At 39.4% G+C, this 22,507-nt stretch overlaps 1 protein-coding gene across 20 annotated transcripts in view; it reads right to left on the bottom strand.

Moving 5' to 3' along the window:
* SOX5 (SRY-box transcription factor 5) overlaps positions 1–22,507 on the bottom strand; it is a 609,605-nt gene that overhangs the window by 124,825 nt on the left and 462,273 nt on the right. For all 20 annotated transcript variants that reach the window (XM_048300783.1, XM_048300780.1, XM_048300784.1 and 17 more), the window contains 2 exons: positions 16,191–16,363; positions 13,655–13,723 (listed from right to left, as the gene is read on the bottom strand). In XM_048300783.1, coding sequence (XP_048156740.1) covers positions 13,655–13,723; positions 16,191–16,363 — 242 coding nt within the window. The remainder of the gene's footprint in view (positions 1–13,654; positions 13,724–16,190; positions 16,364–22,507) is intronic.

Here is a 22,507-nt window from a genome sequence, read left to right as displayed (position 1 = left end):
AGCAAGACCTGCTTCAGTAGATGCAGAGAAAGTGCTTAGTCTCTAACCCATGGCCCCCACTGAGAAACTCTGAGGAAGCTTCTCTGAGGCGAGATGATGGTATTTGTGGAGGCAGTAATAGGAAACACCACGAAAAAAGCAGCTCTTTTTGCAGAAACAGTTTGCTCTTTTTAAACCATTCCCATGGCTTCATCCAGGCTCTGAGGGGAGCACAGTATTGGGAAGGTAAAAAGGAATCAGTTCTGTGGAGGCAAACAGGAGAAAAGGCAAACACACCCAAACCAAAAGAGAGCCAGAGAAGCAATGAAGGCAGACGGATGGAGGGCATTTGTGCAAATACAGATTTCATATGCAATTCATTTAAAGGCAGTGGCATTTTTATCACAAAGAAGAGTTTAATCAAAGTCTCAAGGGATCTGCCATAAAGGAAGCCCTTGCCTTGCTGCCTGGGTTGTCTGAAAGAAACACCTGTTACGCACAACAAAAAAAGACAAAACAAACAATAGGTATAGAAAGGAGGCCATGGTTCAAACAATGGGAAATGGAGAAGCACAGTTTTCTCTTAATGAAGGACTAGAATCCTATCAAATGAACAGCTGGGGAAAGCGTAATTCTTTATATTTGCAGGGAAGTTGCACAGATTATATGGCAACAAATACAATATATGTATCTGAGCTCTGCTTCCTAGGCACCAGAAAGGACAGAAACCTCCTAAGATACCTCTGAGTGGAAGAATAAACTTGCCTGACCCCAGCTCCAGGAAAAAAGATAGCCAGATTTCAAAGGAACACAATGGACAACTTTCCTCCCATGGGATCTTTGCAAGAATTTCTGCTAAGAGGATACTGAGCTCAAACAACCTTCTCAAAAGGTGCAGAAAGAAAACTTGTGATTTACACAAATCCACCCAAGCACATGAAGGGGATGTGAAGAATACCCAAAATGGATGTTTTGTTTTAAATAGGAAGTGCAAATATTCTTAACATAGACTACAGAATTCTATGTCAGTATATAGATTACAATTCAAGTTTCTTTATTCTGATTGTACCAAAAAGACAGGAATTCTGAACTGTGCCCTAAGAAATAATGCAAGGGAAGTAGACTTAAAAACACCCTGAAAACACCCTGACCCTGAAACTCATGACACAGCTAAAATTCTTGAAAAATGTAATTTTAAGCCTGCCTTTCATTTCAAATAAAGAATAAATTCAAGGAATAGAGCATAATTCTAATTCTGGTCACTAGAATATATCAGCTCTCCAAAACTTTGCTTACCAATACAATGAGAAAGAAATTCCTGTATTTATCACGTATCTGGTATCCTACCCAGCGAAACCTCCTGCTGCCAGAAACAGGTTCTATGGAAAAATGGAAGCAACGTTTATAGAGGTGTCTACAGCCATAGAGACATTCACAGAATCACAGAAGGGGAAAAGAAGAAGTCTGAAAGTTTTATTTCCTGAATTTTTTCTAATTTGAAGTAATTTGAGTCCATTTCTGCTTATATTGCATCTTATTTTATATGCATCAGTCTGTTTGCATCACTGGGAAATACTGTGATCACCAATGCCTTGCTCTAAATTAAGGGTTCTCTCTACTTGCCATGATCTCAGATGAAGAGGAACTGCCAGCACTGCTGAAGAATTCATAAAGCCCTGAAAAATTCACAACTAAGACCAGTTGCAATTTGGTAAGTATTCAATAACCTGTGGCCGCCACTTGGCAAAAATCTTTCCTTCCTCCTAAATTCCTTTAGAGGCATTGAAAACCTATGTTCAGAAAAGTAAAGTAGTCATGTTTGTAATTGATATCTAAAATGGGGCATTTCAAATGCACGCACAAAAATGTGTATAAGTCAGCTTACTTCTGTGTATAAGGTGTGAATGTAACCAATTAACTGTTTCATAAATGCTTACTTTATTCCTGGACTACAAATTTGAACTCCAGGGTTAAAGAAATTGGAAATTATGCTTAATTTAGATGTATGTGATTCTTAGGGATATTACTAACTTAAAACTTATTACATATGGTACATGAAAAAGCCCCTCTTGCTGATTCACAGCAGCTCAGAAATGCTTAAATGGCAGACAAGATTCTACATACAGTTTGCAAGGTAAGAAAATATATTCTCACCACACAGAGCTTTAAAGGGACAAATGCTACAACAGGTTTCCATCAAATACTGTACCATCAGCCTCAGGGGGTTTTTGCTAAAGCACAAAGAACATTGTAAATTAGGAGGAAAGAATTGATTAGTGGCACACACTGATCTGGTCCCAACCCTACTGAGGGAGAATGGGCGGAGCAAATGGAGGGTGCTGAAAAAAAGTAGTCAAACTCCATTTTCAACACAACCAGTCCAAATTCAACAAAGGCACTCAAGCACTCCATCTATCTTTCCAAAGAGGACAGCAGTAAGAAAAAAAAGTCTTCTCTATTTTGATGGAGGCCAAAATTGAAAAAAACAAGCCCAAAACCAGAGGAAGAAAGGAAATGTGACATAGAAAAAGAGGGGACTTCATAGCACAGGCTCTTATCCACCACAGCCAGGGATCTGTTCTGTCCTGCTAGCCCAGGAGAACACAGAACTTCGCCTGTACCTCAAGTGTCATTTGGCACTTCTCCCATGCTGACATATCAGAGTTCAAACTGACCTGGAGATATACTGTAAGTGGCTGGTGTATCAGCATTCTGGGCTTTTACAGACATCAAAACCACACAGAAAACCAGTTAAAATAATGCTACATTGGATGAAAAGTCAACGAATCGAACACTAGGGAATGTCAGAATTAAGGCTGTCAGTGTAATTTTAATTTTCCCACTTGTGACTACAGTTTACAATTATATTATCATATAATTCTGGAATACCGTTTTTTTATTCAACATGTATGACAGAGATGTATGAGAATAAAATAAAGATATCTATTTCACTTAATTCTGGCACTTGTAACTTTCAAATGCCTTACTTTGTTACCTAAATAATGTATTTCTTTGCACACAATGTTCACAGCACACAAGAGTATAGAAATATCTCGATCATTTCTGTCCAAATCCACTTTAAATTGCTATTTTGGTTATCCAAGTTCCAACTTTAGGGTAATTTGTTGAACACTATCACTATCATCTTTTAAATAAGTCAAATCTGATAAAAAATATTTTATAACACACACGTTATAAAATTAGTTCACTCATTGTACCAAATATTTATGAACTCCAAGTACTGTGAATTAAATTTGTCTTGTTTCATTATTATTACTTTTCATGTAAGTCTTGATTTTATTTTTTATATATTTTTTATAACTTTATTATGCTTATCTTGGAACTTAAATTCTTTATTTAACTTCTAAATACAGGAAACTCTGACATATACCTCTAAGTCTCTTCAAAGCATATTTTAAATCAATTTGAATAAAAATCTGAAATGGTTCCCTGAAATTATTTAACCGTTACAAATTTTATTCAACTTTCATATGTGAAAAGTGAACTTAAATGGAGACTATACACAAGATACAAAATAAAGACAGCCGACACGATAACCATAACCCTCCAAGTAATCTTTGTTCAACTGAGACTTTTACAAGACAACTATACCTTTCCCTCTCTTTCTCCAAAATTTTAAGTCAGGGGTCACTCACATCATCTATCCAATCACAACCCTTCAAGAAACTGTGAAATGTTTCATTTACTCTTCTAACAAACACCAAGCACAATGAACTGCCTTCCATTTTAATTTGCACTTTGCAATTCAGTAGCAGATAAGTGGCAGAAACTGGACAACTAAAACAAAACTGTTCCCCTTGGCCTCTTGCACAGTGAGCTCATCTTGTCTCTTAAGCCATACAGGGTAAGGCATCATCAGTTTTTGGACACCAAATGTCTGAGGAAAATCCAAGGTGGTGTAGACAATGGTGTTGATTCAATAGGTGGAACCACGCTCCTCCCTCTGAGTAATTTGAAACCATTATCCCAGGAGAGTTTGAAGTACTCTGTTTGAATGAGCCATCAAAACACAGTTGAGACCACTTAACATGGCAAATGGTGAATCAGAAAAGCAAGTCATTGGCAGTAGGAACTAAATGATCCTCTAATTTCTCCCTCTTGACACAGGTATGGGTGCTGGTGGCAACCTCAGAATGCCAAACATAATCTCTATCTCGAATACAGCCATTTTGGCTAGAAAAGCAACCATTTTAGATAGAATCAGCTGGGCAGAATAAGATGCCCAGTGCTTAGAATCATAACAAAATACAGTGGTCCTCATACATCAAGAGTCCCAGTAAGAGTTGTAAACCTGGCAGTAGTTTTTTGGTTTAGTGCTAATGGACGCAGATCAACACTGTTCTGTCCAAATTCCAGTTTGGGATATTGCACACTACTTGCTTGTGTCTCCCTGTCCTCCCATTGGAGATTCCCATTCCATCTCAGCTCTGAGTACCTGTGCTTGTATGTCTAACTCCTGCTAAGGCAGGGTGAAATGTCACCACCTCTACTGGACCAGCCCAACCCTACACTGGTTGACACCACTGTCATTACAGTCAGGACAAGAAAATATACCCGCATACTCTTGCAGGTCAGAATCTCCTAATATACGTATCACTAAATAGTAACATTAACAAACATTTACCAAAAAAAATTACATCCTCTATTCATGCTATGCATCACTACAAAACACAGTAACTCCTAAAGAAACCTTAAGAACCATCTTCTGAGTAAAAGCCATGCAATCCCAAGCATATTCCATAATATTGAAGAGGAAATAAATGAGATCTGAATTAAGCCTAGAGTTTCATTCTCTTCGGGATCCTTCAGGATGTCCTGTGCCACATAAACTAAGTATTACTTGGCCAACAGGGTCAAAACCTGCCAATTTAGAGAAATCACCAGAATAATATGCAGGTGTGAATTTTAAAGATTTGCTTTGTTCTGGGCGGTGAGACCCTACAATAAATGCTCTCCAAATACGCAGCCATCTGAGTCATTTTGCAACTGGTGACCCTTATAATGATGTTCTCATTTTCAGAGCCAATGTGATGCCACACAGCGATTTGTCTGTTAAATTGAATTTTTGCCTCTAGATAGATAGATAGATAGATATAAAGTTTATTTTGAAATGTCTCCTAGTGCTTCTGAGCCTGACTGATGTGAGATGTTATTTTGAACATGCCAAAGCATCTGAACGGCTCCAGTCCTTTCTTTTCAGTGTGCATTCCTTGATAAGTGGCAAAGCTTCCCACTTATCAGTCACTCAAAGTGACTGTGGCTGTCAGTTGTGTACAAAGCGCAATCAGTTTGGAAGAAGAGACACCAGCATTTTTCTTCTCAGTTTGAAGCAAACACGTTTTGACTGCTAGTCATTCAATTTTAAAGCATCTTCAATTAGGGGCGGATGAAGATATAAAGAAAACACATCCTAAACACCTCTGCCAGCCAGCAGTAAAAAATTTATTGTTATCTTCTGCTTTACCTTACTGCAGAGGCAGCAGTACCAGCCTTTTTTTGGCTGTACAACAAAAGTGCTCAGGATTGCACACACTCCACACAGACAAGATCACAGTCATAAACAGATCATGCTCAACTTCTCCAGTCACTTATACATGGTACCTTCTGCTCCTGTGCCTCTGCTGCCTGCTGTGCAAATACCTGCATGGGCACACAAATGTACACAGAGCTCACATGACACCCCATGCCACCCATTCTGAACACAAACATTCACAAAATGACATATGCTACTCTACAGCCAATAAAATGCCAAACAAAACCGTTAATAAGGCCATGGAAATACAGACAAGGAGGGGAAAGGGAGAGCTGGCAGAAAGGAGAAGTTGCTGTGGGAAAGGATGGGCAGCTGCATAAGAAAGGTTACTCAGTAGCAGGCAGCTGAAAGTGAAAGAAGATGGTGAAAGTCGATGGGTGAGAGATGCAGAAATTGGAGAGGGGATCTGAGAACAATAAGAAGGACAGGGCCCTGGAATGCCTGCTGAGGAGAGAGAGACCAAGATGAGGCCTTGGAGCATGATGCTGCCAGCTGCAATGACTGGATTTGACTGCTGGCCTTTTTCTTACAGTCTTAGCTGGATTATTTTGGGTGTTTCAGTGTTCTGGTTTTTAATAAAAAAAGTTTCTGGCCTTCCCTTGTGATTGTGTGAGAGAATTGGAAAATGGGAACACTGAAAGCTTAGCAACAGAAAGTAAATTAAGAAAAGATGCTAAAACGGCAAGAAAAAAGTCATGAAGTTCAAAACCATGTTATAATTTGAGAACATTTGGACCAGTAACACTGGAGAAAGCAAGTGCTATTGCAATCAAGTAGCTCAGCATAGGCAAAAAAGGTGATTTATCTCAATCAAACATGCCCTTGCATGTTCAATAAACTCAAGTTAACAGAATCACAGAACATTCCAAATTTAAAGGGACCCACAAGGGGTTCAATTCTTCAGGGAATGACCCATATGGGGATCAAACCCCCAACCCTGGCAATGTTAGCACCATGCTCTGACCAACTGAGCTCACACAAGTTTTAAACAGATACTCCTGGTTTGCACTGGCACAACTACACCAGTCAGCAAATTTGGATCGTATAAGGGTATAGAAAGGGCCTGAGACCAAACTACCTACAGAAACTTGCTATAAGGGCCATCTTAGGAGTTAAAACCGTGGTACCTTGGTGCAAAATGATACTCTGCACTGAAAGAAGTACAGATAAAGATCTCAACAATCTTTTTCATAACTTAACTTTCCTGGTAATGGAAGAAAATGAAGGCCCACAGGCTAATCAAAAGTCCAGTCTAATAAAAATGTTATTTGCTGAAGTTGAGAGAACAGAAAGCAATTAGCTCATTCTGACTGATTTTTCTTTTTACTCCTTCCTTTCCCTATTTCCTCCATCAGACTCTTATTTTGGTTGCATTTTTTGTTTGTTTGTTTTTGTGTATGTGTGTGTGTGGTTTTGAATAACTTCTTTCCCAGGGGATTTTTCCTGCTCAAGGGACAGGCGAGTTATTCTGATAACTGATAGGACATCAGCTGCAGAGCTTTGTGAGGAACAATTGTTTTGCCTCTTTGCTGGCAACCTCAGTGCTTTGGGAAGAGGTTGCAAAGTCATGGGAAAGGCTGTAGTGTGACTCCTTTTTGGGTCTCACTGAATCCAGTATGCCCATGTTTATAAGTTGCAGGGAAACAGCTGTTCCTGACACATGATGAATTTGGACAAAATGTCCCCATATCCACAAGACTGTTCAGTTTGACTGTGCAGTCACAGCTTGTCATATCGACACTGGCAAAACAAAACAAAAGAAAAAACAAACCATTTCAGTGGACAGAGCCTGTTCTAAAAGCGTTTTGCCGAGTGAGGAGGAAGATACTTTCTCACAGTTTCCTACTGAAGAAAGGTCTCATTAAATTCCCACTAATAATGAACAAGAGCCTTTTCTCCATGTTCAGTGGGAGTTGGATCAGGCCCTCACTTCAACAGCTTTATTGTCTTTTCAAGGAAACCTTTTGTCCTCACCTCCCTCTGATATGCAAAGAGGACTCTAATTATGGAAAAACTAAACCGTTCTGCCTTGCAAGGACTTGCAAAGGGGTCGTAGCACCACAAAGCACTGCTCCACTGTCACTGACTTCTCAGAACAACAGAATTTCCAGGGAAAATGGGAATCCAGAAGCAACAGGCATTATTAGACCTGTAACCAAGCCCTTGTGTAGCAGTTGCTCATTTTGTGTCTCCAGTGAAGGACTCATTATCTCCATCCCTTCAAAGCCTCTAGAGAATTCTGGTTACAGACATGTGAGAAGTTGGGAACCAGGAAAGAAACACCCCAAGACCTTGTGGCTGCATGAGGGACACTGACAGGACAAGGATTACAAATAGGGATCTCTACACTCCTTACTATAAGCCCAAAGTTCTCCAAGTATTTAGCTCACATAGCGGCCTGCTGGAGTTTGTTTTCCAGCAGGAGACAGAAAATGAAAGGATAAGCCATGCTGGAAGTATGATTTAAGAGTGCAAACTTGTTTGGGCAGCGAAAAAATCTTCACATTTCTTTTTGTACAATCAATTAATCTGTGTCTTCTCTCAACAAGAGAGAGAAACTGGTACCTTCTACAACAAAACAAAAAGAACACAAACAGGTCTAGATATCATGCAGCCAGCTCTGAATAACAGATGATTGCTCACCTGAGGAGTTCAAAACAAACAACAAATCTAAACAACAAAAATTATTGCCATAACTGCGTGGGTAAATGATGGTATCTAAAACACTCTGGAAGCAGGTTCCTACTACTGTTTTGGAGGACTGGAGTCAATCCAGAACCTCTTGCTGCTTGGAAAGTTTTGACAATAACAACTGTGTCATTTCAAAACTTTGCATGTTAAGCTTAAGAAATATTTTGCTGAACTGCTGTGTAACTCAGAAACCAAATACTTCTTTCCTCCCCAAAAATACAGCTACATTTTGAAAAGTAGATTGGGCTGAAAAATGGACTAACCACCCTGCAGGAAATTCTAAGGTCAAGATTTTATTACATTCCAAATTGGAACAACATCTTAAACCTCAGAAGGTAATGAGAATGGGAATATTCTGATTTGAGAACATATTAGTGCAGCCAGGCCTCTCCATCTACCAACACAACTCAAGGGAAAAGGGACCCAGCCAGCTGACAGCAGGTGGGAGGATGGAAACCTGGATCCAGACTCACAAAGGAAAGCCTTCTTTGGAGCTGGGAGGACATGCAGGGCAGCAGAGTGATTTAGGAAAGCCAGAAAGTTTGCAGCCCCAAGGCGCACAATGCCAGGAGGGCTTTGCTGCCCACACTCCCTTCCAGACAAGCTGCTGAGGGTCTGCAAAGCTTGAGGTCATTGAGGCCACAGCAAACTTTCCACCTAAGAGCTGGCAAAGGCACATCCCACCTGGCAGGTGTGATACTAAAAGGGTTAATTCAATTTTTACTGTGCCTGTGAAACTTTTAGCAGAGAAACAAGGCCTGCAAAAGCTGCTTTCAGCAAGGATGGTTGGGAGGTAAGAAGAAGACATCTGGCCCAAGAATGCAGTGATAGACAAAACAAAGGACTGAATCTCTGGGAACTTGGGGTGAGACTTATGGTAATGGAGTAAATTGTACCATGCATGAAGAGACTGTATATAAGTAGCCCTCTTGTAGAATCATCTTCCCACTTTAGGTTAGAATCTCCTGTGTGCACCTTCAGGCCTGAATAAAATGATTCCCTCTTTAACATAACTTTAGTGTTGGAGAGATTAATTCCGGTATTTCAGGCATTTGATAACAGGTGCAGTGGGGCCAGAGACACTTCTTCCAGCTTTGCATCAGAATTTAGTTGGGATCCCCTCATTCTCAGAGGTCCAAACTTTCTCACAAAAAAAGGGTCCTATCAAAACGTCTGCTCTAGCTCTGAAGGAAAATGAAAACCCTCTACTAAAACACACAGTCATCAAATGGTTGCTGTCTGACAGGAACGGTTCTCAAGCTTCAGAAAGCACTTGGTTCTAGGGCTAAGTATGTCGCTCAGAAAAGAATACAAATTAGTAACCAAGTACTGACAGTATTAAACTAAGAAGGTCAAACAAAACTGTGGCCTAAATGTTAGAAACACTGTAAAGCAGCATTGTTGCTTCCTGCTGCTTTGAGATCTTAGTTTTACATTATTGGCAACCTGAAGTGTTCCAAGATCTTGAGCTGGGCTCTCCAAAAAAAATTTTGACTAAAAATCAGAACAGATTAGAAAACAGCATTTGGCCTCCGTTTTGTTTGCCTTCTAATTTTGGAACTTGTAGTGCTCATGGTTTCAGATTTTGCCTGGAAATATGAGAGCTGGAAGTTTACATTTTAGAGAAATGAAAGCTGGCATTTTTGTCATCACATGACTCCAAGAGCTGGGGCTTGAGGGAAAAACATAAAACATTGTCAGGTTTTCTACAAAATTGTGAGATTAGCAGTATCAGTTTTATCACAATTTAGGCTGCAAGGTTGACCTATTTTATCAACAGTGCCCTACTGAATATGAATTGCTTTATGAATTTTAACAACCATATTTCATTTTAAATATAGTTCAATTAAAGTGACATTCGTCACTGAGCTTCAAAGCAAACCCTTCCATCATCATCCTGGGCTAGACTTTTTCTCTGAGCAAGTGAACTGCATGGTTCCTCCAAACTTTGTGTTTCAGAGACACCCTTTGAAGGAGGACACCACTGGGGTGTACTGAGGGACTAGCTCAGCATCATGAACATCTTCCAAGTTTCTTCCACTCTCTGCCCACCTGACGTGATAGCTACAGAGCCCCAGACTTCCCCAGGTTCTAGACTAAGAGCACTAGGAAGCAGATCATGGCCTCACAAAAGATGTGTAGGTAACCAGGAGAGTTCTCTTGAGGCCCTGAAGGACAAAACCAAACTGAATCCAAGAACTTTCTGAGATGTGCTTGGTGTCAGCCTGTTCTACAGCTGCAAATCACTACCATTCTAAAATACAATCTGAAATCTTTGGGATTGTTGAAGCACAAGAGCTGACAAAACACACATTCCAGTTCAATTTCTGGTAAAACAGCAAGACTGGGTGCAGGGGAGAAGACCACAAATACTCAGCAAGCAGAAACTGTTCCAGTGAAAACCTTACACACAAAGATTAGGCAGAACAGAAAGCAGTGTGCATGGGATGATGCATTCCAAAGTGGCATAAAATCAGATGGGGGAGGTTAGTTAATTATTCAGAGAAACTCAAAACTCTTCACAAATTAGGTCTAGAACATCCTGAAAAGTAGAAAAAAATTATAAACATCTGCCAAAACACAAAATCCCATCTAGATCACATTATAGCATTTTGAGGTCATACAGATTCTCAAATTTAATCCAATCTGCAACTTTTCTCCAGTTTACTTAACTCTCTAAACAAACTCCTACCCTTCTGATTTAGTGACACCTCCTTCCAATTAATTCAGAAGAGATGGACTTGGAAAGACATAATGTCAATTAGAGACTCACATGCCAGGTAGATTTTTCTAAGCTCAAGGAACTAAAGCATCTTTCTCCAACATCAAGAAATGCTAGTTTAATTGAGCTGTAGTTACACTGAGCATTTGCAGTCTTCTAAGGAGGAGAGAGACGTCACAATCTCTCCCTGGTAGTGTATTGTGTATCAGAGATTGTGTGATGGGGTAAGGAGAGAGGGAACTGTTTCCAAGTTAGCGCACTTAGAGAAAGGACTCATAAATCATGGGGTCAGCCAGGTTAGGCTTTTTTTAACCTTAGGGTATTATGCTTTCAATACAATATTTCAATGCCTTTTTTCTGTGTAATAATTTATCTGGAATTATGGCAACCCTTACAATCTTAGAAAGAAATTGGCTCAAGTAAAACGATTCCTTTGTCATAAATAAATTGTGTTCGTAACTGCAGCATAATCATTCAAATGCAGGTAAGTCAAACAGTTATCCCAGCTTTGTAGGAATATTTCCCTGTCAATAAATCTAATGCTATTTAAAATCTTCAGGCTGGTGTGACAGAAGCCTGTTAGATTAATTAGGGCAAGGTCAGAAAAGCTGAACTCACAGCTACATTCTTGTCACAGTTTTGTTCCACTTACCATAACCCATAAGCTGACTGTAAAGTCACTCACCATTTTAAACATGGGCATGTTATGGTGACTTCATTGACTTTAATTATATACAAAGGATGATTTCTTTAAGAATTGTTTCTTCTTTGACAGTCAACTAATTGAGGAGAAATGTCTTGCTTTGTATTCACTGTCAATAAGGATTTTTTTATTTTTAAATGTTTTTCCCTTCAGAGTTATGGGCTTCAACCAGGTTTCATGAGACTTCAGGATCATACAGGCACAGAACTGTCCAGATTGCAGTTCTGTGCAGTATAACCAAAATTTCACTACAAACAGATCAGCTCTGTGGGAATGAGAGAACAGTATTCTCTCTGCCTGTTCAATTGTTGACCTTTCTTGTCTGACCATCCAAAAGGAGGTTGCCACAAATCTGGGGTTTGTGTGAAGTGGACCCTGGAGGTGAAATTCTGACCTCGTCAGGGTCAATATTTCATCTGAAATCCCTTGAGACAGACCTCCAAATCATTTCTAAGGATTGCAGCTTCTATCAGATGGTAGTTGGCTGACTTTCATTTACTACTGACTTAGGTCAAACTTGGACCAGGGATCAAGAGATGAAAGGCTCTATATCTCATTATCAATAACCAGGGTTTTCTTCACTACCCTGAAAACAACATACTTCATTCTTATCTACAAGGCGTTAAAACTTAAAAGGGTTGGGGTCAAATTATGTTACTTCAATTTATTTTTATTCACTGTTTATGAAACAACTTCCTCTCTTGCTGCCATAGCTAAATGCTACAAATATAAGTATTTTCCTTGCTATTGTACAGGTTCTGCTATTGTTTTTCTTTTAAAGTCTTATTAAAGATGCAGCAATAAAGAAAACTCCCTTCCACACACAAATTAAAAAAGAAAAAACAGAGTACAGAGGTTGAGGCCAAACCAAGCCTTACCAATCTCAAAATTATTTTCAGCAAAGCACATCTTGTATAGAAGTTGCCTTATAACAGAGGGGTGGACCTTTCCAGGAGTATTTCATAAACACGCAAGTCCTGATACAGACGGAATGTCCTCTGAAATGACAGAGCCAAGTTTTCTTCTAGTGTGAAGCCATACAGCTCTTCTGATTTGGCTGGAATTAAGTTTTCTTAAATGGGTTACAATTATGATTGATAGTTTTAGGCAACTCACTCTGAAATACTGAAGAGAAGCTTTGGAAGGAGAATCCTGTTGCTACTGGACAAACAGAACACAGTCTACAGCAACTTGCAGTGCGCTGTACAAAACTGCATAATTAAACAACCAGAGATTTTACCCTGATCCTAGATATTTATAAGAAGTCAAACCTCTCCTTTGTTATTCTGGGAAAACCTTCACAGGCAAACTGATTTGCATTGTTCCCAAAACAGGGACATGCACATGGAAGAAAAGTAATGAAATACAGTCGATGGCATGAAAAGAAACTTCTGAATACATTAAGGAAGAAAGAGGCTAAATAAAGTTTACTGGTTATACTGGTTTAACAACTTTTTCTACTACTGGGAATAAACCTGTTGATACCTAGAACTAACACAGTTGCTCTCTTGAATCTAACCAACCTTTTGACTAGTTCCTCACTCAGATAATACTTCACCACAAATAAAAATTTCCAGACTGCCAGCACCTCAGGCAGAGCGAAGAAGGTACACTTGATTATCAATCACTGAAGAGAGTACTGCTTCAGCAAAACCTCAAAAACAGAGCTGTAGGACATCAATTCCAAACAAACTCTTTCTGGCAATGCTTTTGTCACTCCTGAGGAAAGAGGATTTAGTCCTGCAAATGTTTGTTTGCATGACCAGCTCCTCTAACATCTTCTTCCTGATCCCCTAGGAAGCGTGTTAATCATATAAGGCCTTCCAGAAACTGACCTTTTTTGCTAAATGACGGGTAAAATCCTCATGTGTTTCCATAAACAAGATGCCAGCCAACTGCAGAGATTCTTAAAGAAACTATGGCAATAACGGCTGAAGGAAAGAGTGGGGAAAGGGAAGGGAAGAAAGAGACATAATAGGGGCATGGGAGGAGATGTGTCTCTGACCTGGATCTGTTGCTGAAGAAGGTTAATTTTGTGTTGCTGCTGCAGAAGCTGCTGCTGTTGTCTTGCAATCTGTGGAGAAATTGCACAGAAGAAACATGAGATACACATCACCATTCCCAGAGTTTGTCCACAGGAATCTTCCACCCTGTTTAGTTCTTTAAACCTCTCCACTGAGCTAAGAAACCTTCAAGTGCAGGTGGCAGCAGCTTGGACTGTTGCTGAAGCAAGGGGCACATGTTCAGTAACAATTAATTGCTAGTGCTAGTGGGAAATGGAATCTTACGGAAAATGCTGTGCTGGATATGAAGACAAGGACCTATGCAAAAACTTTACTGAAATGGCACTGCTAAAATTCCCCAGGAGAGAGAACAGTACTAGCAGAGAAACTGGAAAATAGTGGAGGAAGGCAGAAAAGGCAAAAAATTAGGATGGCCAGAAATAACTCTTCTGTTTGGCATCACCTGCTCAAAAGTTCCAAAAAAATGGCAATCTGACACCATGGAGGAAAGTTCCTAGTGTACTTTTTTTTATGCAGAAACAGGCACAGAGGGACTGGAACTGAATTTGGAAAAATCACAGGCTCTTCAATGTGTGTATCAGCTGCAAGAAACTAAAGGCGCAGGGCAAGGCTACACAGCTCAAATCTAAAACCAGTTTATGGAAGTGGATGGAGTCGTTCAAAGTCTCCTCTCAAAGCCAAGTGCAGTTTTCCATAAGGACTTCCACCCTCCCTCTCCACTAAATGATTGTGAATCCTACTGTAGACACATTTTACACACAGTGAAGGAAAAAACAGACATTAACAGAATGGAATTAAGAGCTCTAAAGGCTGGAGGTAGGTAAACCATTCTCGAACTTAAAGAACAAATTCGAAAAATTTTCATTTAGGTCATCACAAAAGCTCTGCTCTCATGAACAGCCAGTGCAGCAGTACAAACATTAGAAGGAGCTCTGCTCTTCCCCTGTGTTATGTGTACACTTTTCAGGATCAGTTGGTAACTTATACATACTTACTGGGAGAAATTTTGTGCATTCTTCCCCTTAGGTATTTTTTTTCTATTATTATTATTAGACTATTTGCATAAGAAACACTCATTCATAGTTAGCTCCACATCTAACAGATTAAATAAATGTTTTTTTTCTGGACCCTTTCTTTAAGAAAGAAAAATAATTTTTTCACTACATTTTTTTCAGAGTTTAGATAGTTTAATTTCTGCATAATACAGAAGTATACACAATTTCTTTAATTAAAAGAAATCCTAGTTATCCTAATTTTTTATTGCCTTTTTCCATTGTCTTCATTTTCTTTTTCCATTGTCTTCATTTTCTTTTTCACTTTCAAATCCCTCAGCCATTCTGGCAGTAGTGACTTTAAAAGGCAGGGCAAAGGGAATAGCTCATACAGGATGTCTCCTTGTGAAAGAATCTTGCCAATTCCACCTTCACTCCTTCATCTACCTTTGGCATTTTAACAACAGCATGATACAAATTCTCCAGCTTAAAGTAAGTCACTTTTGTTCTCCATGTGTGGGATTTCAGGTGTGAGGCCAAAATACCCTTTGTTTAAGATAAGGGCTTTAAATAATTAAAACCAGGGAAAACCAAGGCTTAAATGTCTGAAGGTATCAGCAGTGGTTTAGAAATCTTAAGACTTGCTTAAGTACAATACCAACACTGAATATGACAACTATGACAGATTTCAAAGAATTTTGTGAGTTTCATAATACTCACATAGCTGCAATTCTGTGATAAAATTTTAAACTAGGTATCTAAATATTCTCTGCTCATGGTCAAGTACAAAAGCGGATTTTAATTTCTGCTAAAATCTGCACAGTGCAAATCTGTGAGCAAAGTTATGTTTTTGCCTATAATGTTGTATGCCTGTGTATGCACATTGGAACTGATCACATGTGACAACCATGCCTGCATTTCCAGTGAAGGACATATTTGCAAGAACTGAAAATCAAACCACTCACATGTAAAAGAAAAAAAGTCATGCTTGTTCACTGACTTTATATTATTCTCTGCTTTTTTCCCCAGCTGGCAAAACCCAACCTTTTCACTTCTCACATTACAATCCAAGAGCTGCATTTTGTTCTTTTTATACCTACTCAGTATTACTGAATTCAAACAGTTTTGGTGGGTTACTCATGAGGGCTGAATTTGCCTGTTTATTTACAGATAGTTAAAAAACCCAAACCGTATTGAAAGAGAATACAGAATTGCAGAATATTCTGAGTTGCAAGGGACTCACAAGGACCATCAAGTCCAACTCTTAAATGAATGGCTCATGCAGGGGCTGAACCCACAACCTTGGCATTACTGGCACCAGGCTCTGAACAACTCCAAGATGGAGATATTGCAAATTAAATCATTCTTCTGGTATGTTTTTGTTCAAACTTTTTCACCTTGGAGAACAAATGGAAAAAATTTTGGGTGCAGAGTGACTTTTGGAGTATGAAGCCTAAAAGATAAACTGCTAGAAAGTCCTGCTAGAAAATTATTTAAGTTGAAAACCACTGTAATAATCACTCACCTGTTCTTGTTGCTGCTTAGCCAGCTCCATTTGCTGGCGTTGTTTCTCGATCTGAGATGCAGCCAGCTTCTTCTGTTCATCGTGAGCTGCTAGCAGCTGTTCCCTCAAACTGGTCAGCTGATTGATCATACCCATGAGCTGCCTTTCTTTCTCAGCGAGGCTTTCTGGAGTCCCTGGGCATCATATGGTGGGGGAAAAAAAAAGGGTAAAGAGAAGAGAGGAAATTTAGAGCAATCCAGCCTTTTTTTTATTTTGCAGCTTTACTGTAAGCAAAGTTTAAGGAGAACCAAAGAGCAGCAGCAGCATATTGCAATATGCTGCACACTAAGACCTGTTCCTCCATAGGAAAATGAGCCATGGAGGATAAATCTGTACACAGGCTTTGATCTGGTGTCCCCCTTCAATGTTTCTTTGCCCTTTCATCTATTTTCCACTGCCTTTTTGTCAGATTAATAAGGTGAAATAATACTGCCTATTTTGAGAAAGTTTCAAGTTTTAAACACTGGGGATCAAAATCAACCCTTCCAGGTTTGTAAGACAACTATATTTATGTCAGAAACTTAGGACAAATATACAGTTTCTGTAACTGTCAAAGCACTGATGCAGGGTGAGTATTAACATCCCTCTATAACCTGTTATATCATCTACAGCTGCCCTGATTAGGATTAAATTATATAGTATTTAAATTGTTAATAACTCCTATTGCTGTTGCTGCCACCAAGGTGCACTTTTATAGGAAACAGTCTTTTATAAACATATCAGAAAACCTGAGTTAAACACAACTCACCATCACTCTCATTTGTACTGCTACTAGATGTTTTTCAATAGTAGAGTTCATCAGACACAGAGGAGCTCACTACCTCACTTTCATAACTGTGCTGAAAAAATTCTTTTTCTACCCAGAAGGACAGTGGTTATAAGGGACGAGAAGAAAAAATTCCAAGAAAAATCAAAAGCTATGAATCATACACTACAAAAAACCAAAAAAACAAAAACAAAAACAAAAACAAAAACAAAAACAAAAAAACCCACCAAACAAAAAAACCCAACCCCCCAAAAAAACCACCAAAAAAAAAACCCAAAAAAGAGGCACTTTTAATATATGCATTTGACTGTGAATTTAAAAGACCTGAAAATATGTGTAGCAGCTAATCCACAGATATCCCCAATACCACCACACCCTCTCATATGAGTCAGATCCTATGAAGACCTTTCTAAAAAGCTGTTAGGAAAGGATTAAGGCTATCAGTGTCAATGCCTCCTCTGAAAATAGCCTGCTTTTGGGACTACCCTGCCACACAAACCTCTTTCAAACACAGGAAACATTCTTCTGCCAATGTCACCAGTGCTCTCCAAGTAAAAAAAAAAAAAAATGGAAAAAGAAAAAAATTGGCGACTATAGCAAACATGTTCCTAGCCAACTATCAGTCAGACATGGAAAAGAGCTACTGGTAATAGCTCATTTAGACTACCCCCCTGCCAGTGCAGGAATGTTCCCTACAGTATATTTACTACAGCTTTCTAGATTGGATTGAAATGTCTGAAATGGTCAATCATCTACTGCTTGCTTTGAAAGGCTGTACCACAGCCTTTGAGGTGGCACTGGGAGGGCTCTTTGCTTGATAGTTAGCTTAATTTACGTTTTTTTTTGGTTTTTTTTACTTTCACTTAATTTCAATGCTATGATCCCAAGCAACATTTCATTTGCTACATCAGCTGAGTCCAAGCCCTTAAATCCATTTGCAGACAGCCATATGCAAGTGAAAAACCACAAAGAATCACCAGAAAAAATGTGACAGAAGAAATGTAACTAAATTGTTTTTTATTAGGGTTTTAGAAATTTCTGTGAAAATATTCTCACCACATAACAAAGAACTACAGCAGAATATTCTCAGATAAAGCCTCTAGAAAAACTGTGGTACAAGCTGGAAACTTGAGAAACACACTGAAACAGAAACCATAGGACTTTAAACCTGTTCTGTTAAAAGCTGTGAGAAAGAATGGAAGCCAGTGCTGAAACACTAACACGGCTGAAGAAAACACTTCTAACTATGATTTTTACTTCCAACATTGGAGACAGTGAACTGCTACAAGTAATGCATTTGCCACCTGGCCCTGGAATTAATCAGAAGTTTCTATTGCCACTCTTCCATCCTTTTATTTTTCACCAGGAAAAAAGGTGCAGTGTTTCCAAGTGGCATAGAAGAATTATTCTAGAAGGCAGCCCCTGCCTTGGCCTGTCCATGTGGGTTTACCGTAACGCTCCTCTAATGAAAACTATCATGCACTGATACTGCCACTATAACTGAAACATCTGAAAACAAAATACTTTGTATTTATTTATTCAGCAGATATTTTATTCCTAACTTTTACTGAGGTGTGGATGCAAACGTGAGAGAGAGAGGGGAAGAAGGTCGTAGAGAAAGAAGGAATACACAGGATTGCCTCAGTCCTTGAGTTAGGGTAAGCAAAAAGAAACCACTGTCAAATACACCAACATGCATCACAGCTCTTCAGCCAGTACCAGTTCATCAGTGCATTTTGAGCTACTACAGTAGCTTTCAGTTGGGAATCAAAAAGCACTTTGTAAAGTTAAATTAATCCCCATCTTTAAATTAATCTGAAAGGTGGAAAAATGTTTCCATATGTGTAAACTGACAGACAGAGGGATCACAGAGTTAGCTACCAACAGCGGCAGAAAAAGATGCGCTGATATCCAGCCCCATGCATCAAAGTTCTGGCTGCGCTTCCTGGGAGGGAACAGGACACTCCACGTACCACTGACCTGACCACGGCACTGGACACTGCACAGCCAGGGATCCACCTCCTGCACTGCTTCTTCAGCCTGACTGACCCACAGAGCAGCAAAAAGCTTCTGCACTAGGCGAAGAGCAGCTTTATCTGAATTCCAAGAATGAAGATGAAGTACTGCATCCAGCTCTGGGGTCCTCAGCACAGGAAATCCATGGACTTGTTGGAAGAGGTACAGAGGAGGCCACAAACATGATCAGAGAGCTGGAGCACCTCTTTTATCAGAAAGGCTGAGAGAGTTTGGGCTGCTCAGCCTGGAAAAAAGAAGGTTCCAGAGAGACCTTCCAATACCTAAAAGGGGCTTATAAAGATGGGGACAAACTTTTTAGCAGGGCCTGCTGTGACAGGACAAGAGGCAATGGTTTTAAACTAAAAGAGGGTCAATTTAGCTTATATATAACGAAGAAATTGTTTACAACGAGGGTGGTAAAACACTGAAACAGGTTGCCCAGAGAGGTGGTGGATGCCCCTCCTTGGAAATTTTCAAGGGCAGGTTGGACAGAGCTTTGAACAACCTGGTGTAGTGAAAGGTGTCCCTGCAGGGCGGTTGGACCTGATGACCTTCCAACCCAAACTATGACTCTATGAACTAAGAGCAAGCAGGCAGTGCAGTGAAGTGCCAATGCAGACACCAAAATCACAGGCACACTGCAGCCAATGCAGCCGGGGACAAATTGACTCAGTCTCTTCATTATTAATCAGTTTTTAAAGAAAATTTGAAATGCCCACAAGGGGTGTTTTATATCCTACCTTAATAAGTACAATGCATAATTCCTTGCGTTTATACAGCTGGAGTGGAAGTAGTCTGACAAAAGGCAGACTTCTTGCATTACATTTCTAAAGCTATTTCAGTTTGCTAATAAACCAAAAGGGAAAATTTATCAGCATCACCTTTATAAAAAAAACTTCTGATGGAGAATACTTTCTGGAAAACATGGCTTAGTAGGTACTTTATTTTCACGTGACTAAGCCATCCTTCCAGTAACTGGAATAGTACTTAATGATAATTTCAATTCTTTGAGGTAATAATTCCTTGCAAAATTAGTACTTGGATAGCCATACTCTCAAGTGACCTGCACAAAACCAGAGGCAAAGAAGATCAGCTATGTGGCTCTAATGAGAGATGGTGAGTTCCGTGTAGATTTTCCCTTGTCTGCCTCACACATCTATATAAGCCCCACTGATGATGAATCATATTTTTGAGGTATCTTGCAGGTAACTGGTGGCTTGTAAATGTGTGAAAATGAAAAAAAAAGGGAAGTACTTGAATCAGACGGTCTTGATAATTGTGTTAAGTGTTTGCATTTAGTTTAAGTTTGGTATTTTTTATGTTAGCCTTATTACCAACCTTTTCTATAATTACCTTCATGGAAATGGTCAACAAAAGTGCCATTTCACAGATGCCACTGCCAATCATACATCAGTTTGCATAACATATGAAGGCCAAAGCATGGTCAGTGTTATTTATTTAATGGTGAGGTGAGGACAACAGGAGGGGTCACTACATGAATACAATCAGTTACTGGAATTTTTCCTAGTGTATTAAAAGTTACCATAGAGTTAAGAGCTCCAGTTGTTTTTCGTACTCTTTTCTAGATGCTGTAGATTGGGGGTAAACAAGGATGGTGGACTTTTGTCATGCCGTCACTATTTTCTCTCTGTTAACCTGCATGAGATCTAAACCTGTATCATTGTGTGAAGTGTCTTGGCAGCTAAGGGATTTCAAGAATTCTGTAGCTTACAGGACAAAACATGTCAGTATTTTAAGCAACTAAGCCAACAACTGAATAAAGACAGTTGCTCAAATTATGCTACTCGTGAATTAATGAACTACCCACATGGCTGCTAACCCTGCTAGAACTTGGGAGGGGGTGCAAATCCCTAGCTCCAGCAGCCACCTTCAGCTGCTTCCTTACTAAACTCATTTGGAGATGCTCCAAGCAGCACAGAGTTGGGAATGGTTTTGGAGCTGGCCTTTACAAGTTGCAGTGCTCTCACTCCAGCCATGCAGCAGGGCTGAGAGAAAAAAAACCACGTGTCCATTATTGCAGCATACAGCTTGACAGCAAGCTAGACCACTTCACAGAGCTATTGAGTGAGGAGCAAAAGGAGAGTGCCTTGCATCAATGACTGCCTCAAGAATTACTCTTAATTACCGTCAGATCCACGACAAACAGATATTGCACATTTTATGTTTAACAAAGCTTTCAACCACCAGGCCACCTGCCTTTCAGGAAATTGCTGTAGGTGCTCATACTGTTCTCTCTGTGCTCTATCACTGCAGTGGCAAAATGTGGATTTTTCACAACTGATCAAAATAACTCAGGCAAAGAAGCATCAAAGTACACACTGCAGGTTGATGCAGTGAAATGCCCAAGAAAAGATGCTTTCCAGATGCGTCAGCTTATCCTCTATTACCATGAAGAGAGAGACTCAAAAAAACCTCCCATGTTTGTGGATGCAACACCCACAGCAGATGGCAATAAAAGAAGACTCAAATTAGTGGCATTCTGTATCGCCAAACCTAAACTTCATCTCAGATCAACACTACCCATAATAATGTTTAAGTAGTAGAAGAAATTTACTCAAATGTGAAATAAACTATTACACATTCTTAGTTCTGATTCACAGTCTCAGACTGGCACTGACAGTAACATTTTAATAAACATTAGAATGAAGACACCAATATGACCAAATGACACACTTAAAGTGAGAAATCGAACAGGAGAAACCTTGGCATACCCACCCAAAACAGAACCAAAGCAAAAAAAAAAAAGGCAGAGAAACTGCTTTTGCGATCAAAACAGTAAATACTTTATTATAATTTATTAGACAGAATGAGAATGTAAATGAGAAATTGGGAAAGTCAATATTTTCTTTAACAGACATTTTAAGCTTTTGCTGCAAGTGTTCAGGCAGTGAGAGTGTTTGCTCCCAGACAGCTTACAGATGTGTATTCTGCAGGGGCAGAGCCATGGCAAGGCTCTCCTAAATCCCTCTGTCATGTCCCCATTAAACTGCTAGGAATGGCATCAACCAGGGTGCTCATGTGCACACTCACCCATACAGACAGTGAAATCTATCTACCGAGTCAGTTTACCATCAAAGTAATTGCGTAAATAGCTTTTGAAGTGTCAGAATCTGTCTTTCAAAGGAAAATCAAAGAAAACAATGTGCAAGTACAAAGCCTGGAAGACACAATAATATTGTATTATGTTCGTATCATTAACTGTGGTTACAAAAGAAAATAAGTCTCCTGTATCTACAAAGTTTTCTACAGGGAAGAAAATCATTAAATGGAAGTAAGAATATTTTGAAGTACTCTGTATTCGAATAATGTTAAGATATGTAATAATAATTACAGCATTCAGTATAAAGTATTTTTTAATTTCAAAGCACTACCTAATTGATCTTCTTAAAGACTGTTTGCAGGTAGAAAGGTAATGGTATGCATTATGTTTTTCAAGAGCAAACTAAGGCATGAAGTTTTTAGCAACTTGCCTACA

Source organism: Corvus hawaiiensis, chromosome 4 (assembly GCF_020740725.1).
Source record: "Corvus hawaiiensis isolate bCorHaw1 chromosome 4, bCorHaw1.pri.cur, whole genome shotgun sequence".
Lineage (NCBI taxonomy): Eukaryota > Metazoa > Chordata > Aves > Passeriformes > Corvidae > Corvus > Corvus hawaiiensis.
Note: the sequence above shows the minus strand (reverse complement) of the source record. Positions and strands in the feature narration are given on the sequence as shown.